At 50.2% G+C, this 19165-nt stretch overlaps 5 protein-coding genes across 8 annotated transcripts; 2 read left to right on the forward strand and 3 right to left on the reverse strand.

Moving 5' to 3' along the window:
* Positions 1–1497: 1497 nt before the first annotated feature.
* PV10_05049 (uncharacterized protein) lies at positions 1498–4710 on the forward strand (the record flags this gene model as incomplete). Its single annotated transcript, XM_016369653.1, has 9 exons — positions 1498–2578; positions 2627–2714; positions 2765–2807; positions 2857–2877; positions 2923–3056; positions 3106–3139; positions 3189–3217; positions 3361–3436; positions 3564–4710. 9 exons carry the CDS (start codon positions 1498–1500, stop codon positions 4092–4094), a joined length of 2037 nt encoding a protein of 678 aa, XP_016225441.1. The 3' UTR covers positions 4095–4710.
* Positions 4711–5566: 856 nt separating this feature from the next.
* Positions 5567–6274, forward strand: PV10_05050 (uncharacterized protein; the record flags this gene model as incomplete). The annotated part of the gene is made up of 1 exon (XM_016369654.1): positions 5567–6274. One exon carries the CDS (start codon positions 5567–5569, stop codon positions 6272–6274), a length of 708 nt encoding a protein of 235 aa, XP_016225442.1.
* Positions 6275–6443: 169 nt separating this feature from the next.
* Positions 6444–11147, reverse strand: PV10_05051. 3 transcript variants are annotated; one of them, XM_016369655.1, is made up of 4 exons: positions 10111–11147; positions 9790–10056; positions 7080–9734; positions 6444–7003 (listed from the first exon to the last, which is right to left on the reverse strand). In XM_016369655.1, the coding sequence occupies exons 1-4, from the start codon at positions 10595–10597 to the stop codon at positions 6942–6944; spliced, it is 3471 nt and encodes a 1156-aa protein (XP_016225443.1). In that variant the 5' UTR covers positions 10598–11147; the 3' UTR covers positions 6444–6941. The 3 variants fall into 3 exon arrangements, with proteins under 3 accessions (XP_016225443.1, XP_016225444.1, XP_016225445.1); XM_016369656.1 differs by having other exon boundaries at positions 6444–9734; XM_016369657.1 differs by having other exon boundaries at positions 7080–10056.
* A 1170-nt stretch (positions 11148–12317) lies between these two features.
* Positions 12318–16268, reverse strand: PV10_05052. Of its 2 annotated transcripts, XM_016369658.1 has the most exons (4): positions 16052–16268; positions 15698–16000; positions 15015–15650; positions 12318–14965 (listed from the first exon to the last, which is right to left on the reverse strand). In XM_016369658.1, exons 1-4 carry the CDS (start codon positions 16139–16141, stop codon positions 13064–13066), a joined length of 2931 nt encoding a protein of 976 aa, XP_016225446.1. In that variant the 5' UTR covers positions 16142–16268; the 3' UTR covers positions 12318–13063. The 2 variants fall into 2 exon arrangements, with proteins under 2 accessions (XP_016225446.1, XP_016225447.1); XM_016369659.1 differs by having other exon boundaries at positions 15015–16000.
* A 236-nt stretch (positions 16269–16504) lies between these two features.
* Positions 16505–19165, reverse strand: PV10_05053 (uncharacterized protein). Its single transcript, XM_016369660.1, has 2 exons — positions 18361–19165; positions 16505–18311 (listed from the first exon to the last, which is right to left on the reverse strand). Exons 1-2 carry the CDS (start codon positions 18950–18952, stop codon positions 16657–16659), a joined length of 2247 nt encoding a protein of 748 aa, XP_016225448.1. The 5' UTR covers positions 18953–19165; the 3' UTR covers positions 16505–16656.

A 19165-nucleotide genomic window follows, 5' to 3' on the forward strand; every position in this document is an offset into this window, starting at 1 on the left:
TGGGCATCTACCAAGCACCGTAGAAGAGGGGAAGACAGCCAGCGTATTCTAGGCGGGGAAAAGAAACCCCCCCGAAGGCTCACGCCACCAACTTGATCAACTCTGCGTAGGGAAATCGTGCGCCCGACTGTCATTGTGGCCCTTGCTTCGCTTGGACGTAGAGCTTTTTGGGGTTTACTAAGTGCAGTATACTACTGCACCTGTAGATCATAGGGTTGAATACACCAATAAATTCAAGTGATCGAGAGAGACTTTGACGGTTGGGGTCTGAAAGAAAAGTACAAAACATGCAAATGCTGCCCGAGCTCATGCATTGGCGTCACTAGCAACTGGACTCGATGAAGCCTTATTCAGCATTGTTACCTTAGTTTGGCCAATGAAAAACAGATGGGAAGTAGTGTCTCGCTTGATGGAGGGGACGTGGGCATCAGATGAGTTCAGCCTTACCACGACCAGGCAAAATCTTGAACGTCGAGGGTTGATTCTGATACCGAGGAGTAGCCTGAAAAGAGCTGGGAGGATTGTTGAATTTAAATTGAGACCAGCAGCAAGACTGGTGAAGGGCTGTCTCGAATAGTGGTTGACAAGAAGTCACAAAGAAGTGTCCGTCAGTGTTCTGATGTGAAGTCCAAATGCCGATCTGGCAAAGGGAGGAGGACTAGAACCTAACATGTTTGGGGGCGAAGGTATCAGTGAGAGCTTCGTATGTGACTAATGCGGTCGAGAAGCCAGACAGTTGATGAATGGATGATATATTCAAGGGTCTGGTTGAGTTGATGTCTTGATGTGACGTTGAGGCTCAAAAAGTCATGTGACTGTGCCACGACTCACGTGACATTATTCCAATACTTCTCCCCCTTGCATCCCAAATCTCTATAAGTGCCGTGATTGAAGGGGTTGGATGTGATCTCAGAGAAATGTAATCGTAGTGCTGGAGAATCTGTCAAGTACTGCTCTGCCTAGGATGCCCATCAACTTCGGTTCTGCATAGTTACATACGCCGAGGTTTTCCATATGTCCCCTCCTTTGCACCCATCTTCAGGCTCGTTGCTTCCTACGCCCACATCCCAGAGTACCAGACACAATATGTCTGACATGACTTAAAAAAAGATCGGCATGATGCAAAAAACGGATTCCCGCACAACCTTTAACTCGCCGTCATCGTCATCGTACCAACAAGCATCCAAGCTGAAACTGACACACCAACTTTATCAAGTTAGAAAAGCCACTCCCCCACGTACTATTCCCAAAGTAGAAAAGTTCAATATCATTGACGATTCCCTGTTCCTTTTCCCAAGGGTCATTTTTACTTCCAACATACTTTGAAACCATCTCGAGGACTGTAATCATATTGTGGAGACGGAAATCTCTGAAGTTTTCTCTTGTACAAACTGCCCCAGGTTTGCTGAGTGTCCAGTCCTCGCAACATGAGCGTCTAATGCAATGCGTCCACGCGGCCTCCCGTTTGATCTGAAGTCATATACAGACGCGTCCGCTATGGCCGCCCCTCCTCCACATACCCCTGGCTCATCTCGATTTTTTCGATTGCTCGAGGATGATGATATTCCTGTCATTGACGCCAAAGAATCTCTCACTGATGTCGTCTTCAAGCTCACCGCCTACATAAGCAAAGCAGTCGACACCGCTTATACCTATGAACAGCTTCGGACTTCTGTGGCTGGACAGACTTTAAGACCCTTGATATCCCGGCTCAGTGACGACTGCCACCATCCTGCCATCGTTGCAGCTCTCCTGGCTGCTCGCTATCTCTTCGCCAATGCAGACGCAGATGGTGACAGCGCATTGAATACGTCCAGAGCTCTGGCATGTGAACTTGTCGCCTGGCAATTCTTGACCTTCCTATCTGAGAAGGAGCTCATCGACTACCTTCTGCACGAGCTTCCAGAATATGAGCAAGAGCCATCTGCTTCACCTGGGGATTCTCTCCGGCCGGCAGACGATGTCTCTCGTCGCCGGCCTTCCTCAACCGAGCGCTCTCCATTGATTCGTGCTCACTCTGCAGAGTATGGCAGTCTTCGCCCACCCAAACGTGCCAGCCTAGACCGAGGAGCTCTTTCAAGCGCAAGCATTGTTAATAGCAACGGTTCTCAACCAAATCTCGACGAGTCAATGGCTGGGATGAATGCTCTTGAAATCGCTGCTATTGGAGATGCAAAGAAATTCCTTTCTCAGACTCAGGTCCAGAAAATCGTCGAGGACATCTGGAACGGCGACGTCATCTTCTGGGAATCCCTTTCCGTCAATGCTGTGAAGAAAGCTCGTGCCTACAACAAACGGGTGTCTGACCCCTTCACACGTCTGCGTGTGCCTAAATACCAGAAGGCCTTCCAAACCGCATTCTTCATATCTCTGTTGGTTCTCTACTACGCGGTCCTCGTCGAGAGAAATCCACAGCACATCACAACCACCGAAATCCTTCTGTATGTCTGGATTGCGGCTTTTGCTTATGACGAATTTGGTGAAATCCAAGATGCTGGATTGATGTTCTATCAAACTGATTTTTGGAGCCTTTGGGACATTGGCATTATTGCAACATCAGCAGCTTTCGTTGTCATGCGTATGTCGGCGGTGAATGGTGTTTCAGATGGATGCTGATGACTTGCAGGCATCATCGGACTCATCAAAGACAGCGATTATCTCATTGACGTCGCCTTTGATCTTTTATCAATGGTCGCCCTGTTTCTAGTCCCAAGGTTGGTGCTATTGCAGTCGATTTGCTTGTACAATTGATTGACCCGTGCAGAATATTTTCAGTCATGAGTCTGAATCCATATTTTGGCAGCCTGGTAGGTTTTGTCAGGTCTTTGATAAGATCCAGCTGACAAGTATTTCCAGATCCCCGTTCTCAAAGAGATGGTATGACCTTACCAATGTTTTGGGAGTACTGTTGACACATACTAGACCAAAGCATTCTGCAAATTCCTGCCCGTGATTGTGGTCCTGTATCTGGGATTCCTGACAACTTTCACAATGCTTGCTCGAGATCGAATGACCCTCAACGACGTGTCTTGGCTCCTGATCAAGGTTTTCTTTGGGTGAGATGATCTAGGTCACAACGTCGATTACCACTGACAGAATGAACAGATCGAGCTATCTTGGCTTTGACATGGCCGTAAAGGTATATCGAGTTCCATATGTCGCAAGCAATGAGGGCTGACCGATGGTAGATATCTCCACTATTTGGATATACTCTGATGTAAGTCCCTGACAAGCCTTTACCACTTTTCAAACCACCTTCATTCCACCCCATGCATCAGAAGGCAGTGGCAATAGTGAAATCGGCATGACAGTCTGCCTCGGCGCTTATGTGGATTCTTGTTGACGGTGGGCCGATATCAGGTTGATTTTTGTCTGCTTGACCAACATTCTTCTCATCACCTCATTGGTGTCACTGGTGTCAAATTCCCTAACAGAGGTATGTTACTCGGCTAAAGGGCGTTTCACGTCTTGTTCAAAGCCACAAAATGCCCGCGGCTAAGCAAACCGCCCCTTTCTCTTAAACGCCCGGGTCTTGGCCGGGACGAGCTCTGATTGGTCAATAGGTCATGGCACACGCACGAGAGGAATATCTTTTCCAGTATTCCATCTACGTACTGGAAAGCAGCACGTCGCGAAGGCTAACGTACTTTATGCCACCGTTGAATCTGTTCCCGCTGACATTGCTGCGGCCGCTACGGTTGTTCTTCCCATCGGAGCAGGTTAGGGGGATTCGGATCTTTGTGCTCAAAGCGACTCACCTTCCATTCGTAATTGTGATATGGGCCTACGAGAGGTCTCGCCGGCTTGTGACTCGATCGAATCCGACGTTGACCAAAGCCCCCCACTTTTCGAGTCGACCTGTGAGCACCAACCAGGTCGGCTTCGAAGGTGGTCAAGATCTGTTCAAGGCTATGTCATCGCGACGGACCCATCACCTCGATCCCTCTCCCACACGAGCCCCTGATGCAGCCGCCTCAACAGCCCATTCTGGTCCGGGAAGTGCCGACAATGCTCAAATGCTGGCTCTCATTCAGAAGTTGAGTGCCCAGGTTGACTCGTTGACTGCAATGGTTGCTGGTCAGCACAAGGATTGATGAGAATCCTCGAGAAGTCACAACCATGTCCAGCCATGTTGGATGCGAGAACAACTGCCACCCCACCACCCACTTGTCCATCCACATACCCACCTACGCACCTCTCTCGCATGCACCCTTAGCTCCGTTCGCGACAGGTCGAGTCATACACCTGCCCGCCTGCTAGCGGATTACGGTCACGGGCACATCCTTGGTGACCAAGACCTGCCATTGGCATACCCATCTCTTGCCTCGCAGGGATGAAGGGAAGATTTTCCATATTGGAGCAGGGTTCCCTTTCGACCTCAGAGAATATTGACGTTCGGTTGGGCCATGTTCCGTTGATCCTCGCATTTATCCTCCAGGTAAAGCACATCATGTTATCCTGGCACACCCTCTTAGTGGCTCAGACTCGGTCCCTTGTTTTCCACGGCACTCATTCAACCATTTTAGCTGCCTACGCTACTGCACAGAGACAACGGTTCTCCACTGAAATGGAGGTTATCTTTGGGCCTTGGGGGCCGCTGAGCAAAAGTCGATGCATTCAAAGTCGTAATATTTCAACAGACTACTCCAACCATGGTTTAATTCCGCTGATATGGACGGACTGGCCAAGCAGACTGAGAGTTATTGTGGCAAATGATATGTATGTATTTAACAACGAATTTCATCCTAGTTGAGAGTCTGGCCGAGTCGGCTAGATGGTGGAAAACGGCCATTGTTCCTTCTTCCCCCTCCTACCTTTCTTCAGTCTCTCTGCTTTAATTTCTTCCACCTCTTATTGAGCTTTTGATCTTCCTTCTGGGACCTTCACTGAACCTGCCATCGGCACCTGCTAATGCCATCGTTGTTCGCACATGCCCCGTGAATGGCATCCATGGATAGCGGCCGAAGTGGCAACCAGGGGCGGGAGCGCGTGAGGAAGAACAAGCAATGGGAGAGGAACAGCCAGGGCCGATTCCAATGTCAACAATGTCCCAAGGGATTTAGAAAGTTGTCTGCCATCAGACTCCATCTCCGGACCCACGGTTCCATACGATATAAATGCACCAAAGATGGTTGCGCCAAAATCTACACCAGACCTGGCGATCGCAAGCGACACGTTGAAAGCGTACGTTGTCCATCATACACTACTCACACCTTGAATCGTCTTTATCCCCAAACATGACAATTTGAAAGTCTTTGGAATCTGATCGAAAAACTATTTCTAGTACCACGAAGGCCGTACGTATAACTGCTCTCTATGTCATGTGGCCAGTTTTACTCGCCATGATCTCAGAGGCAGGTAAGTTGATATCATGTTACCCTGTGGTAGCGCCCCCTGAACTCTTCCTCACCTGTGGCTTTCGTTCGTTCCCCTTCGCCCTATTTTTTCCCAAGTCGACACAATCATACTGACTCGACTCGCGCTGCCTAGGCATGAAAGAACGTCCTGTAAAGTTCGCAAGCGTTCACATTCACAGCTTCAAATTCCGATGGACCACCAACGATCCATGGCTCAGACGGCGGACACCGATCTTGCTCGAGTCTCGGGGTGTCCGCCGGGACCAGTGCCTGCACTCTCGCGACCTGATGTCCACTCGTTGATGCCTCTGCCTCGACTACCTTTGTTCCATTCTCATCAACTGCCGAATTCGAGTTTTTCTGGTGGAGAAACGAGTGTATCCGAGACGACAAACGATGACGACGACCTTATGTTTCCAGACCAAGGTACTCTTGGCTCAGAATATCCAACCATGACTCCCTATAGACGGGGAGCGACCCTGCAAGAGGGGGTAAATGGTGATGGTGATGGTGATGGTGATGGTGATGGTGGGCTATATTTTTCCTCTGCAAACAACAGCATCGGCGGTCCTCGAAACACATTGATCGGTGGTATTGAACACATGTCACCACGACTTGGACGTCAGCGTGATTTCGAACGCAGCAATGCGTATTATACTTGGTTGATGGCTTCGCAGGCTGCAGGGCCAAGTAACAACAATAACAACATGGTCAACAGTGCAAGTACCAGTACCGGTTCCAGCAACACCAGTTCAATCACCAACATGTCCATGTCCATGTCCATACACATGGCCAACACAACAACAGGCATCCATACTCTCTCCCTCGAAGAATACATCGAATCCTGGGATTGGGACACCCAATTACAAGTAATGAATCAATCTGCAACATACGACACATATGTGGATTGGAGTTGATGTGGATGAGACATCTTCCCTTGATGAATTTGAAATGCTTTGAAATCTTTTTTTTCCCTTTGGGTTTGGAGCGGTTGGAGAGGTTTCCACGTCGTCGTCATTGCTTTTATTGTTGATTGTTCGGTCTGTTCTGTTCTGTTCAGTTCAGTCTACATCCTCCCCCCCTTCTCCCTTTCGTGATTGAGGGGTGATTGTAGTTCTGGTGAGAGGAGGGTATGTTTCGGTACTTAAGTTCGGGTTCTACATATACTTATGTTCAATCAAACTTTTTTCATCCATGGTCTTCCTGTGCTCATTGATGAAGATAGCAAAAAACCAAAAGTTGAACTTGTAAGAACACGCTCGTGCAATGGGTATTTGATGCTACAGAGAGAAAAGCCAAGTCTCCCCCCCGACCAGACTAGGATTGTCGGTGTGAGATTCTAAATGGATCATATCAATCAATCCATCAATCAATCAATCCTGAATGATCAACCCAAACGACGAAGGCGACGGGGGCGGACTTTTGTTCGTTCTGCATTATTGGACCATTGGACCTTTCCCCCCAGCTTCCATTCATCCCGTGAATGGTCATGCGTGGTCCTCGTTTCATCGATTCATCGATTTCATCAACTACACTGTTTCTCATGTGTCTCGTTTTAATCCTCGTCCCCTTCCTCTTCCCCGCCTAGATGAAATCTGCCGAGTAGGAGAAACCTCGGAATTCTTCTTGATGAGCTGGTGAGAGAACTACACAAATGATCACGTTAGTCCAGCGTTCCGTTGTACAATTTCAAAATAATCTCAAAGGTAGTGAGTCACTTACCACTCTGTACAGGTGTCAAGACCGGTGTAACACTGGTGAATTCCGAGTCAAAATTGCTGGTATCTTTCTCGTTCTTCACCGTAGGCTTGAAAGGTGTGGGGACTCGTTTGTTGTAGATGTCGTCCCAGTTGACGCCCTTGAAGAAGGGATGACTCATGATTTCCTGCGCATCGCCCTGGCCACTACCCAGGCGTTGATCAGGATCTCGCGTAAGTAGCCTCTGGAGAATTGATACGCTGTCGCGAGGCATGTGAATGGGGTACAACGGTTCGTCAGCCAAGATGGCATCGTAAATTTCATCCTCGTCTTCACCACGGAAGGGCGACTGTTGGAGCAGCATCTGGTAGATCAAGACACCAAATGCCCACCAATCAACCGCGCGTCCATACTTCTTATCCAAAAGAATCTCCGGGGCCATGAACTCGGGGGTTCCGCAAAAGGTCGATGTGACACTCTTATACCACATGTCTTCTTTGCAGAGACCATAATCGGCAATCTTGATGTGACCGTCCAATGTGAGGAGAATATTGTCCAACTTCAAGTCGCGGTAGATGACGCCGTTTTCGTGAAAGTACTTCAACGCCAGGCATACTTCGGCGGCGTAAAACTGGGCTCGCTTAAGTCCAAATTGTCCACGTTGAATGTGCAACATCAGATCGCCTCCGGAAATGTATTCCATGACAAAGTAAACCCGGGTTTCTGTTTGGAAACAGGCGTGCAGGTTGAGTAAGAAGGGGTGTCTTTCCTTGTTGGCGATCAAAAAGACTCGCTTTTCGGATTTGGTCGACTCGACTTCATCATTCTCAATGATGAACTCTTTCTTAAGGACCTTGATGGCATAAAGCTTCTTGGAGCTTTTGGCTTCTGCCAACATGACCTTTCCAAAGTTACCTTTGCCCAGGACAGCGAGGAAGTTGAAATGGTCAAGGCCAATTCGTGGACCGGAGCCACGTCCTGTGGCAGGAGTGGCGACTTGTTGATGAGCGGATGGAGCCGGCTTGACGGGGGCCGGGTGGTAGCCTTGTGGACCTTGCTGAGCCTGTTGCTGTGCTCTTTGTTGTTGGACCATGGCTTGCTGGGAAAGTTGATGCTGCTGCTGTACCTGCTGTTGGACCGGTTGCCTATCGTATTGTTGATATGCTCGAGGGTCGTATGAAGCATGTTGCTGCTGTGGCGGCTCTGCTGCCGGCGGCCTCGCGTGGGCATAGCGATCGGCCGCCGGTTGTTTTTGAGGGCTGTAATCATTGAAGTTTTGGTTGTAACTCTGTGACGTGGGACGGGCTGTGGCAGCAGCCGCCGCCTGAACAGCTGCACTGGAGACGACTCTCTGCTGAAGCGGTCGCTGCTGCTGTTGCTGTTGCTGCGATTGTGGAGGTTGATTGTACATGGAGGCGGCTGCACTCATCGCTGCGGAGGAAGGTTTTGGTTGTTCCTGAGATTGGTCGTATGATTGATTCGAGACTTGCTGACTCAAGGTGGTATCGGAGCCAGCAAAGCTTTGAGTGGGAGAAGTCGGCCCTGGCCGACCAGAATTTGGTCTCAAGGTCCGTCCACTCATGCCTGAACCTATAGATGAGGATTTGTTGTGGTTCTTGGTGCGGGAGATGGTCTCGAGAATTTCGTTGGCAACTATCATCGACATGCCACAGAAATCAGGGACCAGATGCTGACATTGAGCATGGCATGTCAAACCACACTCAGAACACTTTTTGGCGTTGCGTCTCCCTAGAGGCAGAAGATAACCACAATGACAACACCAATTGGCGCCAATGTTGGAGAAATTGTCGAAGCGATGAGGGATGCGATGGTTGATCTTCTCCTCGTCTGGGTCGGTCTCGTAGTTTGCCTTGCTAATGCACTTGGTGACGACCTTGGGATAACATTTGGTGTGGCAGGTGTATTTACAATCTGCACACTGCATGCCGGCGGAATACTTGAGGAAGTCGCCGCAGAGAGCACAGCGCATGACGTTGTAGAATTGTTGCTTGACAAACTTGTGACCTTGCTTTTCATGCACCTCTTCTTTCTTCTGTCGCACGGCACCCTGTCGGTTGAGACCAATATCAAAGGGACGTCGTGCTCCAGTCTGTTTCTGAAAGCTCATGGTCAGATGGATCCTGCCAGCAGGCTCTAGAGAAAACCAGGAATCAATCATGACAGGCTGGACGTTTTGAGCAAATCCGGCGGCAGAACCGGCGCCAGCGCCATCTCCCGGGGGCATATATGGTGATGAGGTAGAGTCGGGCCCATTTCTGGAACCGGGGCCGCCGTTGGCCATCTTGTCGGCAGAAACCCATCCACTCTGTTGGAATTCAGACTCGATCCTCTTCCGTCGCATCTCTTCGGCAATATCTGATATTCGGATCCAGAGGAAGCCGATGGGTAAAGGACGATCTCCGGCTTTATCGTAGACAGTCAACTCGATTTCGTTTGCCTTGTCAATATCAACGCTGTGGATTTCCTCAGTCCACCTGTCTGTCCGAGTGGCTCGGGTTTTGGCACGAATGTTGTCCTCGACTTTCATGATAACAAAGGTTTCTGGCCCACGTGAGAAACGGGAAGAGGCTGCGTGGTCGACGTCTTTGATGGCGTGGATGCGCATTTCGAGGTGGCCGGTCAGAGGCTTTCGCATGTTGGGGGCGTTGAGACTATCATCTATCGAAGGGTTGGTTAGTGGGGGATCTCATTTGGTGGAGTGAGGCATGCATACCGTCGGCACCATCTGCGGCGTCAATGTCGACATGGAGATCCATGTACCTCTTGAGAGCTTGTTTGAGCAGCTGGACTTTTTGGTTGCTCTCTATCCTCCGGCCCTCGGCGTCGAGTCTACTTTTTCTATCTCCCTCATCTTGGTAGAGGCGAACCATCTTTTCAATGCCAGCCTTGTACTGCTTCTCCACGGAAAGTTTGAACTCGAGTTGTGACAACATTAACTGGATCTTTGGGCCGAGGTATGGGGTATCATATTTGATGAGATCTGAGTGAGCACGTTAGAGAATGGAATTCCAGGTGTTCGCAGGAGCAAACTCACCTAATTTTGAAAAGTTGGGCCTCGCGGCTTTTGCCATGGATGAACTATATGGTCGTTGATCACCGTATGCGGCGCGTGGAGGTCCCATTCCTGCACCAGGATGGCCGTAACCAGCAGGGCCAGGATCTCCATAGCCTCCTTGATCAGGCATGAAATAACCACGAGAGTCTTTTGGTGGGGGGGCGGGTGCGCTCCCCGATTGATATTGTCGTTGATTTCGGTCTGGCGAGGGATAGCCTTGACCACCGTGGGCAGGTGGGGGAGGAGCACCGTCATTGCTGGCGCCGTGCTTACGGATTTGCAGTTCTCTTAGCTTCTCCTCCAGATAAGAAATGTTTCTCCGGCCATCTTTGATGTTGCTGTCGACACGTGCTTGGACGGCGGCATTAGAGGTGGACTGTCGCATGTGGGTTGCGGCATTGATAAGGGCCTTTTCTCTTTCGATCTTGCGAAAGACCTCGGCGATAGCCTGGTCGGTGTCGGCCATGGCGGGGGCGAAGGTGGATGAGAGATGACAGAAGAATAGAGGGGAGGGGGGAAGGAAGAGAGAAGAGGCGGAGGTGGTGGTAGTGAGAGAGGTGGTACGGAGAAGAAGCCGGTAGCGAGTTGTGTGGTTGTCAGGCTCGGTGGGTATGAGATGTCATGGGCCAAGGAGGACGGATTGTTGTTGTGGTAGCAAGGGTAAGTGGGATGGCGTGGCCGGGGCGTGAGGCCCAAACTGGCATTGATCAGAGTGGGTGGTCGAGAGAAGAGAATAGGAAGAATATCAATGTTGGTGTAGGGGAAAGTGGCAGGGCCAAACCAAGTGGATAAAGTAGTGAATGAGAGAGAAGAATGGCTGTGGAGAGAAACATGAGATGTTGTGATGGCAATGGCAAAAGCGATGGTGATGGTGAAGGCGATGGCGATGATGCTGACAATAATATTAGTACCTTGTCTCTTGACCAATGCCGCAGGACGCAGACAAAATAACACCCGCGATTGACATTTACAGGCCCAATTCCCGAGTCTTGGGGGCGTGACGACTTGGGCCTAGAGGGGTTCGAAGCAACGGTTTATGGGTGATCTTCAGGTGGTGCGGGTAAAGCGTTATAATTAAACGACACCTAAAAGCCCTAGAACACATGCCCCACAACCTTAGAAAACCTGGCTGTGAGGTAGAGGTTGGGTGGATTTTCCCCTTGGTTGGTCCATTTGTTGGGGGGGTTTGAAGCTTTGCCCCGCTCGGTCCACCATCAGGTTCAGGTTGAGGGTGAATACACACGTGTGCACAGGCACCTTTCACCCATCCACGCCTACTCACGAGTCACCACCGGTGGTCATCTTGATCACCAGCCACCGTCCTTGTGGTCTTTGCAGAACGCGGTACATATTGACCAACCATCTGAATAGCTAGAGGGCGGCTACTCCCAATCTACTCCCAATCCTAGGTACGTGCATGTAACAAGACATTGGGCATCGGAAATGTCAAATCTACAAACAAAACTCGAACGACTCGGATTGTAAAGGGTGCCAGACGGACGAGGGGACTCCCAACCACCTGGCCCATGTCCGGCGATTGACCTGTCATCATCATCATTTTATTATCGAGGGGTAGGACAAGCCGTGGACAAGCGAAAGAGAGAAAAAATCAAATGCTCGTGTCAACCTTGTTTCAATCAGGCACGAGACAGGCACGAGACAGGCACATTTAGGCACAGTTATGGATTCCTGAGGCAGCGATTTCTGAGGTGGTCTTTAGAATTCCGCGCCTCCACTAAGATTTTTACGTTTACAAGTAACTTAACTTAGTACTACTTACTGTGTACCTACGGAGTAAGGTACTCGAGTTAATTATAACCCCTCATTCATGTAATTCTTTGCATGGTAAAGTTGAGGAATGGAGGTATCTGGCAAATGATCAAGACCATATTATTGGCCGATGAATACTAAGAGTTCTTCAGAAACACATTGGCCAAGTAGGTAGTACACGAGTGTCACGTCTACTCCCTACAGACTACGATGCATTCCAAGTATTAAAATCATTGTCATTGTTATTGTTCAGACACGACAGTCGTTTCTTCCCCTCCAAGCCCGAGAGTCCGCATTCTACTCCGTAGGTGCCTAAGGTACTTACCACGAGGCTCCACCACTCCGCCCCTCCATCCATGACGTCCACCAGCCTCGCTATCTTTGAACCCGAAAGTCTATCCACGCGAATAAAACAGGCACAACAGGAACAGTCTATTGGGGCGAGAAGCGCCTAAAAACAATCACCCACTCAGTACTCAAACTCTGTGTACGTGTGGCAACAATATTTTCAGAAGCCTAAGGTAGGTAGTATTTTGTCTCAGGCAACCATCTGTGCCACCTGTAACCCTTGCATTTCTTTTTTAGCTATAGGAGCACAGAAGGCACCGAGGACAGACACGTGCCTGTTCAGCCGGCTCCATCCTAAGCCTGTCGCCACTCCACCAGCCGAAAACGTGCTTATTGTTAAATGTAGGCTGTCATTTTAGGTGTCGACCCCACCTAACAACCATGTCTTGACGCCTAAAAGTCTCCATATGGGGTCACACATTCCATCATCTCATGCGAGTGTCACCCGATCCATCATCCTAATCCTAGCTTGAGCGCCCCATCATTGCAAAATTCACCGTCACTGACCAAACGCTTGCTGCTTACCGCCAGCTGAACTACCCAGGACTCCAGGACCCAGGATCCAAGGGCAGTGCAGCGTTAGACAGCGTTGGACGACTCGGATGGTATGTCTCCGGAGGTTTCATTTCTCAATTGCACATCGGTGCACCACAACCACGTGTTATCAGATTAAAACTTGACCCTTAGCTCATGTCACTTGGCTGCCGGTAGGCTCTCTGATGCTCGTAAAAAACAGTAATCGTTATAATGCCGGTACCCCTATGGCCACAGCCTGGTCTCTGAACTCTTTCCAACTCCACGACAACACAATTCCTCACTCTCCTGCAGGAACCACAGCATTCATGACTCCTCTCCCAAAGAATTCACTCACGGTACCAAATCGATTTGTGCTTCGAGATAACGCAGCCTTGAACAAATCATGCTGCTCCGTGCTCTCAACCTGTTGTCTGCGGATGGCCTTGATGGTATCGTTCCCAGGCTTGCAAATCGCACATTCAACTTTGTCATCTGCGTCCATCCCAATTCCTGGTTTGTTCAGGCATTCTTGATGGAACGAGTGCTTGCACATAAAGTGCACCGTAGGTAGCGTCAGATTTCGACCACAAGACGAGCATCGCCGTGCTTGAAACACCACTGGCTTCGTCTCTAGATCCGACAACTCGGCTTTCTTCGCCGCCGTCTCAGTTCGATACGATTCAATCAATTTTCGATTTGTCTGGATCTCCCTTCTTTCCCGCGAAATATTCTCTGACAGGTAGGATTTGACCATTCCCATGGTCACTCCTCCACCCTGTGACAGAACCTTGACCACCTGGAGTGGTGCCATCAGGTTATCCTCATTGATGCGTCGGAGCACATTCTGAAGCTCCTCTTTGACCCCTGCTTCATTGAGAACCTCCGCCGAAGAAGAAAAATACCCCAAGGCCAACGGGTACAAGCTTGGGTCTTCAGTTCCATACTTCCGGAGAGCTGATATCGCCCCAGAAGTGTCCTTGGCCGAGGTATACGACCTGAAAATATCAGCATACAACCCGGCTCGCTCTCGTACCAGCGTCGTGCCTATAGAAAATCTCGACAGCGACGACAGAAGAAGAACGTTGGACGTATCGATAGTCGCTCCTTCAGCGCTCTTGCTGTCAGCGATCAGGCCTGTTGCCTTCGCCTGCCATTGGGTCTTGGAAGTAGCGTCGCTTGCGGCATTGGAATTCTCAAGATACATCTCGAACAGCGTCGTAGACAAGTCCGTCAAATCTTGCTTGCTCAGATTGTCTTGCTGAATCAGTGCCTCGAGGAAAGTGATAAATTGGTTGGGATGGGCAAGGAAGGAAGAAAAGGCAGTTCGGGGCCGTGGGATTGGATACGCCGGGGGCTGGCTGATATCGTTGTCTGACGACTCAGCTTGTTCTGGGATTGTTTGTGTCGTCTGCTCAGATTCACCCTTGGGTCGTTGCATAAATGGCAGCGTCCATAGCGCCGAGAGACTCTGGAAGGTGCCTCCACCGGTCTGAGCTTGTACTTCAGCGACAGCCGGCACGTCTTCCTTGGGTTTGTAGCGTCCAGTGTAGTATTCGACGAAAAGCTTGGTAGCCTCATCAGGGCAGTGTTCAATCAGACTTCGTGCATATTTCATCAACACTGGATACGCTGTTTCTGGTTCGAGGCGCCAAATGTACTGTAACGCTTCGGCGTATTTCTTCAAGTCCTCGATCAAGATATCAATCACGACTTCATTCTCGCCGTGCTTTGTCGCAAGATACGCAGCTTGCTCGAAATATCCGCCCTGTCGACACATTGTTATAGCAGTCTCTACGTCAAACTTGGCACTTCCAGGCGTGCGAATAAACGTATCAAGCTTCTCTGTGTCTTTGAGCTTTGCGTAGCAATTTAGCAACAATGTAGTGTGGTCGGCGGTTGCCCGGTCGTGGTCGTGCAGTTCTTCGAGATAGTCGATGAGATTGTGGATTCGCTGCGTGTCAAGAAACCTTCGGATGACTTGGGAAGGCTCAGTATTGTCGATGGCTCTAAGATACTGCTGCATGGCTGTGTCGAAGTCGCCCTTTTGATACAAGTAGTCTCCATATTTCCTGAAAATGATGTTTTGTTGGACTTTATCAGCACCGAACTTTTGAGCGAGATTTATGGCATGGATGTAAAGGTTTCGTTGGTAGAGGATGTCGAGTTTCTGCTGCAAAGTCTTCTCTTGGTACCTGTACAGCTTCTCGTGGGTCAGTACAAATCTTGGTTGGCCATTCTCGTTTACTTACCTTTCCATCCATGGTCAGCAGAAAGAGTTCACCCCATTCCACAAAAACATCCTTGACTTGAGCTGGCAGGGATTCTGTATGAGCAATATACTTGAGGTCGGTATCGAGAAGAGTAAAAGAGGAGCTGCTGAACAGTTCATCAATCTCGTCGCCTCCGAGGCGCCTGAATGTCTTGGACTTCGAGACCTGTGCCACCCTCGGAGGACATATCAGGCCGACATATTCTTTGAAGACTTTGATGATTTTCTTCGGACCCTCAAATGCATAACTAGGCCCTCGGCCGTTGGGACCATAGTAGTAGATGGCATCCTCTCTCGCCACAACGATGTCTCCAGTTTCTGGGTCCTGGGTCATGCATCCAACAATGACACCCCTATTGTCGACTGTCCGGACTGGTTGGCCCTGGCCTTTGCCCGAGATGATCAGGCTACATATTCGCGCGGTGTTGGCAATATACAGTGTTTTGGTTGTACCCTGTCGTAGCTCGAGCCCTGTGATGGGATCTTCTGATTCGTAGACGGTCCTTTGTTTTGTGCCTCGATCGTGGATAAAGTCGCCCCTGATCACGGTGACCGAGCCATTGGCGAAACCGACGGCGACTTGACTCAGGTCGTCAAGAACTGCCAGCGCTGAACTCTGGTTTGATCAATATAATACTTCAATCACGGGTTGAGCCCACATACCGGAAACTGACGCCTTCCATTCTGGACGGCCACGGTGCAGAGCAGCTTTGGAGCTCCAGTCTTCTTTTCGGTCTTGTCCAACGCCCATACCTTCAGCGCAGGCTCTGTTGACAGGTTTTCGGCAAGTGTGATGAGGTACGAGGTGTCGGGGACGTGGTGGATATGGGATATCGTACCATCTGGTGTGTCGGAAGCGGTAAAGGTGCGCACGACTTTCAGGGCCCTGGACAGTACACGAACGGTGCCATTGGATGAGCCGAGAAAAAGGGAATCGGAGCCGGTGGCGAGCGAGACGATATCTGACTGCCAGAAGATGTTAGTGACTGACTGACCGGATAAGGGAGGGAGACATACGTCAAAGACGTAAGAGCCATCCTCATCTGCGGGCACGGGAACTTGGGAGACGTTGAAGAAGGGAAACGCCTTCCAAGTGGTCAATGCCATGATTCGGGTCACCTTGGAGGTGTCTGCGCGTTAGCTCCAGGTTCCATAGCAACAGTGTCTGCGGGAAAAAAGCCGAAGTCGTCGGTTGAGCTACAAACAGTTTTCAGGACGTCGATGGATTGTTTTGAACACAAGTGCTGGAAGGTGCTGTGTCTATCCATGGTCGCTCCTGGCTGCGCTGGGTGACGTACTGCCGAAGAAGAGCCGGACTTTTGGTGGCAGCCTCGTGACCTCAGCCTCGCGATCACACAACTTTCACGTGAGTTGGGTGGGGACTGGAGGGACTGAACAACGATCAATAAGGGCTCGATCATTGATCAGATCGATTCACCCTTTCGTGTCTCAAGAGAGAGTATAAACATCGTCCATAAAAATAGCATGTGTTTTATGATCCAACTAAATAGCTACTCATCGTACCAGACGAAAGCACAAGGTCAAATATGGCATCCTTCAAAGACTATCTCTACAATATATAACAGGTCATGAAACATCCACGGGCATGAGAGATGGGAGCATCATTGCTCCCAGCTGAATCGGGCACGCTCCATCGTCGGCCGCGTCGGTTGAGCGGCAGGCGGAATGGGCGTAAGCTGTTGATGCTGTTCTTCTTCCTCAACAGAACTCAGCCCTTGCTCTACAAACCTGCTCCCCGTGCTAGGTGATCTTGAGGGCGGGCGGCCGTTGAATTGGGGTACTGTCAAGTTGCCGAACCGGCCACTAATGGCAGATGCGCTTCCACCTGATCCATCGGTCGAGTGTGGCAACGTCATTTGCGTTGCGTCTTCTGGTGATATCGGACTTGAGTCGGCTCCACTGCTGTTGGATGGCTGCGAGTATCCTCGACTGCTGTGATGAACAGGACTTATCCCTGCTTCACTTGACGAGATGGTTCCAAAAGCGTGACTGTGTCTTGGGGTGAACGGACTGACACTACTGCTGTTCCGATCGTTGGAGTCGTTTGGAGAATATGGAGGCACGGGCGACGCCGAACGCTGACTGCCGTGTACATCGGCCATGGCTGCTGCTTCAGCGGCTTTGGTTCTGATGTCTTGTGGTTCGAGTTCCGCTGGATTTCTAGGATCATTCCTAGGACTAGTGCCAGACTGGTCACGTCGGCCTGCAAGGAAAGTAGACGACACCTCCTCTGCAGCCGCCATTTCCACTGGCACATTCCCGCTGGACATTTCGAATCGGCTGTTGGATGAGTCGGCCGGAACTTCTCTGGGATAATGTTTGTCTGCGGCGAGTTCGGAGATCGACGATTTCGATTCTGGAGTTCGACGTAGCCGCTCGAAGATGCTGGACCTTTTGCTCTTCTCACCGCTGCTGCTACTGTTGTCGTCTTGGGAACGTTTCTTACGGTAAAAGAAAAACCATACACCAAGAACGGACAACACGAGCCCCGCAACTACGGCAACACCGATTCCAGCCTTTGCGCCTGTCGATAGTGATGTATCGATGGGTATATCTGGCCCCGGCCAAATGCTGCCATCTGGACGACTGATCGAATGAAGGTTGACAGTGTTGACAGCCGCTTCAGTGAAAACGGCCTGCGATATTGAAAAGTTATTACGTTCGTAATCCACTGCAAGGTAGGTTTCTTGCAGGAATGCTCGCCCGATTGCATATTGGGTGCTGTCAGACGTTCTTCGGAGGGGAAAGTAGTTGGTAGGTGGAGATCCAAAGGTGGCATTCAGGTTTGGAAATGGATAAGATAGTTGCAGGTTGAATGCGCTGTACGGCAACCTGATGTCAATATTGGCATCGTCTCCTCGTAGATTGCCCAGTGAGAAGGTAAAGGTCAAGCCCCAGGAAACAAGGTCAGAAGGAGATGAAGAATTGTCAAACAAGTAAAGATCGAGGCTGTCGTCATAGGTCAAGTTCAGGGCGTCGGCCACCTTGTCACAAATAGCTGGGGGCATCCATAGAAATGGCGTGGAGGAGTCAATGGTGTATAGCTCCGCCTCAGAGGCATCTTGGAGTGGTAAAGGATTTGAGGCCCAGTTAGAAGGTAGATTGTTTCCAACAGGAGGTGAAGAGGAGACTGTGAAAGAATTAATTGCCACGATCGGTCTATAGCCTGAGCTCAAGGTGAAAGTCATGTTGTTGGGCTCGAAGCGATTGGCATCAAAGCCACCGAGTACGAGCGACGCCGGAACACTTTTGAGACCTAGATGGTCAAGTTAGACGGGAGTGGGTGATAAGATGAGAAAACATACGATACGACGCTCCAGCTGTATAGCCATAACTATGGCTAGGAATGAGGCTTCCATTTTCCACCAAACTTGATAAGAAGGGTAACTCATTCTGCGAGTCTTGGAAGCGACTCTGCTGAACTCCTAGCCCCAATGTTCCAATCCAGTCGGAGGTGTCGTTGACCAAGGCAATTATCTGATCGGACGTTTGAGCATCGTCTTGCAAGTGAATCGTGTCGAGGCCATAATAGCCAACGTTCGAGTCGCCGTTGTTCAGTTCAAAAAAGCCCAACTCGGTAAAAGAGCTGGATTCATTGGAGGAAAACAGGCCTCCACGGAGAGTTGCACAGGTTGATGTACCATCGCACCCAGCTGGACCAACGACCCACGTCTCTTGTCTTAACGTGTTGGGAAGAACGGCGAGATACTGTTGTGGAGTTCCCACCCGAATACTGATAGCAGACCAAGATCCATCATATCCTAGGAATCCAGGGCTTGTTGTCGCGACAATCGGTCGAGGGGCCTGTGCTACTGTAGAAGAGGCGAAAAGCAACAGGTTCAAGGCCAGAAGGGAGGATCCTTTGGCCGCAGGTCCACGTTTGCGATTGACGGCCATGCTATCGGCGACATTCGAGTCACCTCGACATGCCGCGCGAGAGATCTGAGGGCCTGAGGGAAGAATGGAGATGCAATCGATCGTTCAACAACGGGTTGGAACTGTGGTATCCTGGATGATGGGCATATTTCACAAGCGGCAGCAGTCCAGAATTGACCTTGACGCAGGCAAGAAGGTTGAACAAGCGCAGGTTGGAAGCCTGAGGAGTCGAGG

The sequence above is a fragment of the Exophiala mesophila genome, assembly GCF_000836275.1.
Source record: "Exophiala mesophila strain CBS 40295 unplaced genomic scaffold supercont1.3, whole genome shotgun sequence".
NCBI lineage: Eukaryota > Fungi > Ascomycota > Eurotiomycetes > Chaetothyriales > Herpotrichiellaceae > Exophiala > Exophiala mesophila.

Excerpts from the sequence above, each read along its gene's own strand:
- PV10_05051 (XM_016369655.1), bottom strand. The coding sequence starts at position 10,597 with ATGGCCGACACCGACCAGGCTATCGCCGAGGTCTTTCGCAAGATCGAA. Across the intron at positions 9,735-9,789 it reads CGCCGCAGATGGTGCCGACG|ATGATAGTCTCAACGCCCCC; the intron begins GTATGCATGCCT and ends ACCCTTCGATAG. Across the intron at positions 7,004-7,079 it reads CTTGACACCTGTACAGAGTG|TTCTCTCACCAGCTCATCAA; the intron begins GTAAGTGACTCA and ends TCATTTGTGTAG.
- PV10_05052 (XM_016369658.1), bottom strand. The coding sequence starts at position 16,141 with ATGGCATTGACCACTTGGAAGGCGTTTCCCTTCTTCAACGTCTCCCAA. Across the intron at positions 15,651-15,697 it reads ATGGAAGGCGTCAGTTTCCG|AGTTCAGCGCTGGCAGTTCT; the intron begins GTATGTGGGCTC and ends TGATCAAACCAG. Across the intron at positions 14,966-15,014 it reads TGCTGACCATGGATGGAAAG|CTGTACAGGTACCAAGAGAA; the intron begins GTAAGTAAACGA and ends ACCCACGAGAAG.
- PV10_05053 (XM_016369660.1), bottom strand. The coding sequence starts at position 18,952 with ATGGCCGTCAATCGCAAACGTGGACCTGCGGCCAAAGGATCCTCCCTT. Across the intron at positions 18,312-18,360 it reads TACAGCTGGAGCGTCGTATC|GTCTCAAAAGTGTTCCGGCG; the intron begins GTATGTTTTCTC and ends TTGACCATCTAG.